The 10,044-nt window shown below is 46.1% G+C and overlaps 1 protein-coding gene across 2 annotated transcripts in view; it reads right to left on the bottom strand.

The window, feature by feature from the left end:
* Nucleotides 1-547: 547 nt before the first annotated feature.
* The window catches only part of WASF3 (WASP family member 3), a 128,497-nt gene continuing 119,000 nt past the window's right edge, over nucleotides 548-10,044 (bottom strand). Inside the window, exons 7-10 of one of the 2 annotated variants that reach the window (XM_059377587.1) lie at nucleotides 9,069-9,235; nucleotides 7,966-8,232; nucleotides 6,098-6,465; nucleotides 548-3,803 (exon numbers count right to left, since the gene is read on the bottom strand). In XM_059377587.1, coding sequence (XP_059233570.1) covers nucleotides 3,646-3,803; nucleotides 6,098-6,465; nucleotides 7,966-8,232; nucleotides 9,069-9,235 — 960 coding nt within the window. In that variant the 3' untranslated portion in view covers nucleotides 548-3,645. The remainder of the gene's footprint in view (nucleotides 3,804-6,097; nucleotides 6,466-7,965; nucleotides 8,233-9,068; nucleotides 9,236-10,044) is intronic. The other variant, XM_059377586.1, reaches the window with a different exon arrangement.

The following is a 10,044-nucleotide window of genomic DNA, read 5'->3' as shown; positions in this document are numbered from 1 at the left end:
GGACCCCAGGAGACACATGTTATGGGAAGTGGACACAGCGGGTACAGGCAACTCAGAGGCAGCTGTTCCAGAAGCGCACTCCAGCCGCTTTCCTGAATGTTGTCACACTTGCCTCCCTGATTCAGTTCCCACTGGCCCCCACATGCACAGCTCCTCCCGCCCCCCGGAGTGAGTTTGACATGAACCGTGGCCCTTGACCAGCAACTTAACTTCGTGCTAGTTTGCTCACATATGAAATAGAGAGAATGCCCATTTTAAAGGATTATCATAAGGACTAAATGAAAGCATCCCATAAGTAATAAATGATACAGAGTATTCATCACTGTTATTGAGACTAGATGTGGCCAAGAGGCCTCATCTGAGCATCTGGCTTCCTGCTCCCAGAATGGCTTTTTTTTTTTTTTTTTTTTTCTAATTATGCCAGGGCTTCCTGAGTCACTCCCAGAATCCAATCTGAACTCTTGGATATGTAAAAACCCTGCCCAACCCCCAACTTCTCCCCTCCAAGAAAGGTTAAACAACAACACTGTTATCAATGAACAAAACCTTTTAGGGTTAAAAGTGTAATTTTATTTAGATGTTACTTGTACATAATCTATAGTAAGATATACAAACAGATAAAAATTGTTTAACAGGAGGTGTGTTTTTTTTTTAATACCACTTTAAATTCAATTTACAACAGCATTGGTAATACTGCAAGGTGACAGATACTCTGATTTATAAAACAAAAATTACTTGCTACTCTGGCTGATACATTCCCACTAGTCTTTAATGGATTAAAATGTATCATGTATTCCAGTTGCAAATTATTACAAAACTTTCACAACCTAGCCACTTGGTGCTCAGAAAAGATTTTGATATTCTAAAAATTTACTGAAATGAAAATGTTAATTTTCTAACCATATACTTCCACTAAAGAAAAACATAAGCGTACCAAATCTCATGGTTTGGGGTTAATAATGGAAAACCAATCACATTATGTTTGTGTAGTTAAAGTGTGGTACCAAGTAACCTTCTCATTTCCTCTGTCTAACCTATGATATGAGAAAAATGCTTGTAAGAAATTAATCTAAAATACCCATGGAGGGGAAAAACTGAGAGATTTAAAATTAAAATTTAAAATATAACTACTACTTTAAGATGTAAAATCCATAGATATGAAATAGGCTTTTAAATGTCCTTCTCCATTTGTTTCGGTAAATACTTTTTGAAAACGGAAACTGAAGATTCAAAATATTCACTTTTTCCTTTTCATGTAACAGCACATTAGAAAAAGTCTGGATTTAATTTTAGAATAAATCAGATTTGCTGAGAAAAATACTGCAAAAATAATCTAAATTGAATTTTAGTCCTTTTCCATTCCATTTTAAAGGCTACGCAACACATCAGGGCAAAAGCTTTTCACTAGTAGGAAAATCAAGTCGAAAATAACTTGTTGATTAAACTACAGGAAGACAACTAATAATTAATAGGCTTATGAATATTTATGAATAAAGTGCCAGTAATTTTACTGTAATAAGATATAAATAGAAGAAATCCTGACATGGATAGTAGCTTTAGGTGTTCTCTTCATCCTGAGAACAGAAGGGACAGAAAAAACAAAGAAGTGTTACCAAATAGATGTTCTAGAATTATATAAGGAATTCCTAACTGAAAAGTAACAATAAAACAAAATACTGTAATAACAATGAAATCAGACTACAAATGGTAAAAGTCCCAAGAATAATGCCAACATAGTAGGCCTTTATGCTGAAAGGAAAAAAAAAAAAAGGTGGTGGGGGAATCAAGGAAAGAAATGTAAAAGTCCACTAATAACTATCACTTAAATTCAGTAAAATTATGGTGACTAGCTCCAGGAAACGGAAACCCGAGAAGCACGTGTCCCAACAGCTAGTACAGCTGAGGAGACTCCGGTAAACTGATAGAAGCAGCATGGTCTCGGGAAGGGGAGGCAGACATTAGGCTTTTCAGAGTTTCAGAATCTATGTGACTAAAACCCAACCATGGGCTTTATCTGATGACCGTCCATAAGCCAAATCGGTGTCCACTAGGGGACACATGGATGTGGTTTGGGGTCCCTGCTGAAGTCCTCAGGAGGACTCATTAACAAGAATCCAGTGGCCATGGTCCTGTTTAGATGACTACCATGAACCAGACAACTGTTTTGAGCTAAAGCCTCCTTCACCATGACTGAGAGTCACAAATAACCGCTCCGTTTGAAATGCTGCACGTAGGTGACAGTCCCTAGGAAGTGGAGTGTCTCAGTATATTTGTGAAGTCGTGTCTACAGTCGAAGCCTGGAGGCGTTCACGGATTCTGAACAAGCAGCTACCTTTCCTCCCAAAATGACAAGAGCCGGGCTGCCAGCCGTGAGCCTTCCGCGGCTCCGCTTTCGCCAGGAAGGTGAAGCCCGGAGGTCTCCGAACTGCCGTGCGGGGAGTGCAGCAGGAAGCGTGCGGGGAAGGGAACGTGATCTGGAACAGCTACACGCCTCGTCTCATCTGAGGTACTTTTCACAGTTGAACGTGCCGACGACACCGTGAGAAAAGAGAACCGTGTGCTTCTAGTAGGGCCGAGGCCCTGCTTGGGTGATGGATCCCTAATCTGGCCACAGCACCAGGAAAAGCGCATAGCTGTCAGCATCTACTTCCACCGACAATCTAAGCTTTGTGAAATTCAGGCCAAGTGGGGCGTGGGGCGTGGGGCGTGGGGCGCGCTCTCCGGAGCGCACTGAGGAGTGGGGAACTTAGGACGGCTCCAGGACAGGCGGGGGTGAGGGGCTCCTCCGCACCCGGTACCCCCCCCCCCCCCCCCCCGTCGTGTTGTGCCGGCCGGCTGGCCCCCCGGGGCTCTGGGGACTCAGGGGTTCCCAGGGTCAGCCCCGAGGGCCCCGGAAGGAAGAGCAAGCACCCTGTTCTCCGCACTCGTGACCGCGCAGCCGCTGGAGCCCCTTCCGGAATCCCCGCCAACCATCCACCAAGGGAGCGCCCGCAGGGAACCCTGCCCCGGAAGCGCCTTCCAAGGTCACGGTTCACCAGAGCGTGCCACGGGAACGAACGCATCTCACGGAACGTCCCGATTCACACACGGGCGGCCGGGCTAAGGAACGGGAAGCAGCAACGTTTGATGCCCCTGACTGGTTAAATCTTTCCCCGAGAGCCAACTTCTTGGGAAACACGTTAGAAACGAAGGAACAGAAAGGGCGAAACGGTATCACTGACTGGAAGACGTCACTCTGACACATGGTCGTTAATCTTGCAAAGACCTAACACCAGGCAGCTTCACAAACACACGGCAAGTCTGCGGAATTACAGTGATCAGGAAGAGGAGACCCAAACTGCACGAAGTACTGTCGTGGCCAAGAAAAAGGAAGCAAGAGGCTGTTTTCAGGACAATGCGATAGTTACAGCGTATTTCCTCGGGTGCAGCACAATTTGCTATGTTTAGTGGCACTTAAGTATTACACAGTAAATACTGAAAAAACCCAGAATTTTTGGATGTGCAAAAGCAATATCACATTATTAATACAAAAGTTGCTACGCTACAGGATTATAATACCACTATGTGGGTGTTGGGACCACTTAAAATTTTCAATACATTTCCGACACGTGGCCCCTGGTGGCCCTGCTGCGCATGCGCGCCGCCTCAGTCGGACCAGTCGTTCTCGTCGAACTCAGAGTCGTCGTCGGAATCGCTGTACTCCACGGCGATGCGTCTGGACAGAATAGTGGCCACGTCGTTCCCGACCGGCTCCCGCTTGGCCTCTTGCTCGCGCTGTTCTTGCACCTTTTTCAACTGAATCCCTGGGGACACAACCCGGAAGGAGAATTAAATTGCTCTGCTTGCTCTAAATTAAGGAAAACAAACTAGGAAGTCTATTTAGACTTACCACCCCCTCTCTGCCCCCAAAGGTAAAAAGTTTTGTAAACCTGAAGTGAGAAAAGCTTGGGAAATCGAAGTGTCACGACCAAAAAAAAAAGGCACTCAAAGTCGTTGACACTGTTTGTAGAAATGTGCTTTATTCCAGTGCACTTGAACATCATGAAAGAAAATTCTGGCCTGCACCTTCCACTAGGGTAGCCACTACACGTGACTGATTAAGGGTAAATTTATTGTGCCTAGTGGCTCCCATATTGGAACGTACAAACATGGAGCACTTCTTCTATCATGAACAATTTCCTGGACATTGCTGTAATCCAAAGGCTTGGAAAGGAGCATTTTATGCTAATAGCTTTTGATTAGTGCCGGGAGGTAAGGGAGATCTGTGTTTCACCAATTACTTCTAAAAATGAATATAAAATACAATCATCTACTTTCTTATTAAGTAACAGTAGGTGACAAAGATAATTTAAAGTTAATTCTTTAATTTTTCTTTTGCAACAATTTGAGATTTTATAGAGTCCCTCCCTGTAAGACTAGTAGAAAAATGGGGCACCTGGGTGGTGTAGTTGGTTAAGCAACTGATTCAATTTTGGCTGAGTGATCTCATGATCTCACAGTTGTGGGAAAGAGCCCAGAGATGGACTTCATGCTGGGCATGGAGCCTGCTAAGATTTTCTCTCTCTCTCTCTCTCTCTCTCTCTCTCTCTGCCCTTCTCCTCACCAAAAGAAAGACAAGTTAAAAAAAAAAAAAAAAATTCCCATAAAAACTATACCCAGGTTCCCCAACTGATAACATATGACCACTTTTTTTTTTTTTTTTAAGCAACCTTTATCATTCTTGATCATACACACACACACTTTTTTCTGGACCACCTGGGAATAAGTAGCATGTAACGTTCCTTTGGCCCTAAAATACTTAATGTGTAATTCCTGAAACACAATGATCAAAATCATACTACAAGCATAAATACAATACTACCATCTCTTTTATAAATATTATATAAATTTTGCCAGTAGACTTAAAAGCAGCAGAAAGTTTTCACCAGGCCTGGGATCCAACATGGGAATACCAATGACACTGTCTGTCGTCTTTCATTAATGTCCCCTAATCTGGGCAGTTCTTCAGTCTTTGTGGTCTCTGATCTTGACATTTTTTAAGAACACAGGTGGCTCCTTTGTAGACTGTCCCTTGATGTGGGCTTCTTAGAGGCTTCCTCATGATTAGATCCTGGTTATGTGATCACTCTTATTGGATGGGGCTAACAGGTATCCAAAAACAAAAACACTGTCCTACTATGACCCTAAATTTGTTATCAGTGAGGTTGCATAGCTCTGGAACTTCTTTTCTTTACAAAACCAAAGTGTGTCAATGACGTTGGAGACATATGAGAAGGCTGGGCTCGGGTGCCACACTCGGGTCTGATTTGGGGGCACTCAAGCCAAAAGCAGAGACAGTAATGTCCCAGCTGTCCTGCGAAGGACATCAGTGCCACCTTTCTCAATCCCTTCCAGACGGAAACAACAAGCCTGTGACCAAGAGATGGTGCAGCTCCCCACTGAATGAGAAGCATCTAGGACATCTGCGCATCCTGTCAGTGACCCTCACCCGGCCTGGGCTGTGCCCCAGGGCTGAGAATAAATGGGTGGAACAGATGGTTAACGTGTGGTGCTGAGGGGATGCCAGAACGGGTGAGCGTCTGGGCTCCTCCATCCTGATTTGATCAGAGAGGCTCTATTTCTGTATGTCTCATGCTCTGGGGTTCAGTGTAGGGCTTTTAGCCGACAAAAGAATCTTGTTGCTAAATACATGCTGAAAAACTTACTGGCTTCGCGCATCGAGCTAAAAATATGGGAAGTCTAGGACATAGCTTAGGTTTTTAAAAATAACTCAATCATTGCTACGAGCTCACTTCCTTTCACTTAGACATTTACCCCTGCAGTAGAATGCCGAGAAAAGACCCAGTTAACCAATGATCATCTTTATTATCTATTTCTAATCAAGTACAGCTTTCCCAAATTCTCTCAATACTTTATTATTGTGTATTTATCTTGCATGGCAAGAATAGGTCTCCTGTTAAGAAGTGTCCTTTAACCCTATTCTAAAAATCAGTTTAGTGGAGAGAGCAGTCATTTGAAGAAGACTAGGCTGTAGCTGGTTAGAGCCATAAAGAAGTCTCTTTTTAAAAGGAACGCTGTGTTTGAGGCGCTCACTTACCCATTCGAATGGCAGCAAGAAGATCACTTCGAGCGTCACTTATGGGTGGCTGTGCTGTCTCTGGGCGCTTCGCCTCAGCTGCAGGGGGGCCATGCATCGGGGAGGATGAGCGAGAAGAGCCTGCACCAGGAGGGCCCGGTGGAGGAGGCGGTGGGCCTGGAGGTGGTGGGGCTGTGACCACGAGCCCAGCGGTGGGAGGGTGAGGAGGAGTGGCGTAGGAGGAGCCGGCAGAGGCAGGGAAGGGGGGCTGCATGGGGATCTGGAGGGGGCTGACGAAAGCAGTTTGTGCTGAAGGAATCATGGGGGGTGGTGGTGGAGGAGGAGGTCCTGAGGGGTTGTAATACTCAATTATCTGTGCTGGCAGCATCCTGACAAAGAGATGAAACACACGGAGTCATTACAACAGTGACAGAGTCACAGCCTTGGAGAGTCGAACATGTCCAATTCAGAGGCCTCCCCCAAACCCAATATATACTGTCCTCTGCACCTGAAACACTGCAGGATGCAAACATCTGCACTTTGGGCCAGTCATTTTTACATGTCTACATTATTCACTATGATGAAATTCACCTACACAAATGAGCCAGAAAGAAAACCCTGGTCTCAGGGTCCTAAGAATGAGCCCCTATGTGGGGCTCCATGCTCATCGTGGAATCTGCTTAAGATTCTCTCTCTCCTCCCTCTGCCCATCCCCCATCCTCCGCTTGCATTGTCTTTTTTTCTCTATCTCAAATACATAAATAAATCTTTTTAAAAAGTAACTTTCTGTGGAAGGCTAAAATAAAACAGTTGACTGCAAAGTTTATGAACAGCAATTCAAATTTATCCTTCGTAGTGGGCATCAAAGATGGGTGGCTCTCAAACTTGTCTTACAAGGGTCCTGTGGTCAGTCAGATTTGGAAAACTCTGTATTTTATACCTCATCCCCATGGAAATTCCTCAAGCCCACAGGGCCCATTAGAATATCAAAAATCTTTGAAAAGTCCTACGCCTAAGAAGTCCACTGAATCCTACTGGACCATAGACCCTCTCTTTGCCGGATCTTTACTTAGGGCTTCACTCTCTGGGCACTCCCACACTCTGGGGACCCTTCCGGCGAAACAACGGAAGAGAACCTCTGAAAGCAGAGGGACATACATTTAGAAGATGACACACACTGCTATGGACTGAAGAACATGTTCATGGAAAGGCACATTCAGCTTTCCTAGGTACTATCCTGGAGGGGTGAACTCTTTAAAGATTACAGTTAATTCAGAAAAGAGAGGACAAAAGGCAGCCTATCAAATAAAGGTGAGTGCTTACGTTAATAAAGACATGGCCACAGGGCTCTTTCTTTAGGAGCTGTTTGGATTTTACTCAAGTGACCGAAAACAAAAGGGCCTGAGGGTAGGAGGTCTGCACACCAAGAGATCAAGAGAGGGTATAGTCACCTATGGCCAAGTATAAGCAGGGGCTCCTGGGGGGCAGCCCTGGAGAGTTTTCTCACTTGTGACAGGAACTGTCTGTGGTTCACCCAGAACATATACAGAGAACTGAGGGCTTGGGACAGGTTCACAAAAGCAGCACTTCATCCTTTCTCAATGCCTTGGCTTAGCAATGCCTTCACACACACCTCAAAGTATGTATGAGGGAGAGTGTGTATACATGAATACAGACACAAACCTGAGACCCGTCTGTAAGAAAAAGGGGACCAGAGTGACAGTGGAATATTTTAACACAGACTTGGTCATGACTGGTACTATCTAAATCCAGAGATCCTTGGCCACATCTGGCCCCTAAGGGATGATTATTCAGCAGAAAGTTTTAGACCACACATAGCAAACTCCAACGCGACAGCAAACAGGTAGAGGACAGGAGTCTCGAGTTACCCGTAGTCCGCCGGTGCCATGGGTGCAGAGGCCTGGGACCCCTCTGCGGCCTGTGGTGGGGGTGGCGGCGGTGGCTGCTGGGGCCTGTTTAGGGCCATGTGCCGCGCCGAGGCAGAGGGGGGTCGGTACTCATGCTCAGGGGCCTGGCTTGCTGGCCCGTGTGGTGGCGCGTCCCCGGCTGCGTAAGAAGGGGTCACGGGCTGCGGGTGCAGAGAGTGGTTGGGAGTCGCTGGGTAAGAGTAATCCGTGACATCTGATGCATGCGACCTGATGTTCAGGAAAGGAGTGGCGAAGAGAAAGTCCAATTCAGTTAAAAAGATTTCCCGCAGCAGCCATAAGCATATTATTTTAATAATAACTTTGCCAATATACAGAAATCACACACTGATTTCCTTCACTCTGGACTCGGTCCAGCCCTGTGAGAGCTTCCGAGCAACGACAAAACAACTACTTTAGCAGCAAGCCCCAGTGTTACGTGGCTTCAGGGTCCCCGCGCTGAAGTGGATAAGTCAGACAGATCGGCAAGCAGGAGACAACAGAGCCCCATTTTCGCAATATTTCAGCGTGCTTTTTCTCTAAGAGAGACGGCTACAAGGCAAATTCCATTTAATTAAAACACAGGGCCTAAGACAGAGGATTTCAGTGGTGATGGAACTGACAGCATATAATTAGATATTATAAAATGGCAGGTGAGCTGGATAAATATGAACAGTAAGAAGAGCGGAAGAAATCAAGAATGCAATTCAGTGGGTTGTAGTTTTCTTAAACAGAAGGACTGTATTTAGCCAAAAGAGAGAGCGCGCAGTGCAGTGTGGAAAGGGCTTCTTTTCTTTGCACGGCAGAGCGTGAAACTCTAGAAGGAATGGAGATGTGGTATTAGATGAGCAGAGCCTGGGAAGATGCGGGGGCCACGATGTCAGCGGGGCGAGGAGGCCTGGAGGGAGCGTGGCCTGTGAGGGTGGCGGCCACCTAGGTATTAGTAAGGACAGTGGCGTGTCCCTGGCCCGGGCTACAGGCCAGCTCCGGAGATGCGCGAACTGTCAGGGCAGCCAAAGCAGGGCAGGCAAGCTGAGGCTGGGGTCCCGGAGAGCAAGGTGACGAACCCTCTGGGCACTGCATCCTCGGTGGCGCCCCCTGCCTGCGCCAGCTCCTTGGCGTCACTCATGAACTCAATGCCCATTTTCCTTCTCTCCCACTCCTCTCTTCTTGTCCTTACTCTTCTCACATGTATTTGCTGGCTTCTGTGAGGGGTCAGCTTGTGTCTCTCTCTCTGGAGGAAACAGGCAAACACACATTGGGGAAGGTGGGGACAGGGTGGGGAAGACACCAACCAAGTTTCCATCTTTGAAACTCAGGCAGTAGCTTCCCTAATCGGAGCATCACACAGCAGAGAAAACTGTCCTACATGACAAGAGCCTGCTTTGTTGTTGTTGTTTTTTTTTTTGTTTTTGTTTTGTTTTTGTTTTTGTTGTTGTTGTTGTTGTTTGCTTTTTTTTCTTGCTGGACTGCAGTACAATAATAACTGGTAACTCACTTTTTCCCTCCTTAATTGCAGTATAAATTCTAGATTATGGTGTGGCTAGAGGTATGTCTCCTGAACTATGCAAACTATGCAAGGGAGTTGGAAATATTTAAAATTAAAAATTTTTAATGGGAGAAGAACCTGACCTAGCTTTAGGTTTAACGCATTTTAAAAACACAAATACCTAAAACTCTCGAGTCACTGGTGACATGCACTTGACTCCGTGTGCCTATGTCACAGATTGTGTACGACTTTCTCAAGGAGACAAAGTTATCTAGCAAAATACAGAGTGCTTCTGACGAGAGGAGGAGCCAGAGATTGTAAACACTGTGGCGGGACTCAGAGTCCTACCTCAGTAAAGTGGCTCTGTGACAGAGCCCCAGTGGAGCCTGAGAAAGGGGAGGACCAGTGGAGAAGGGAGTAAGGAGCAGGCACTGAGCATCCGAGGACCAGAACTTCAGCAGGAGGGCTCTAGAGGGAAGGGCTCTGGGGAAGGGTGGGCTCGAGAGGGCTGCTCGGTGAGGGGGGCGCCAGTGGGATGGAGGAGAGGTGGGGAG

This window comes from Mustela nigripes, chromosome 15 (assembly GCF_022355385.1).
Source record: "Mustela nigripes isolate SB6536 chromosome 15, MUSNIG.SB6536, whole genome shotgun sequence".
Taxonomy (NCBI): domain Eukaryota; kingdom Metazoa; phylum Chordata; class Mammalia; order Carnivora; family Mustelidae; genus Mustela; species Mustela nigripes.
This window is presented reverse-complemented; position numbering and strand designations above follow the sequence as displayed.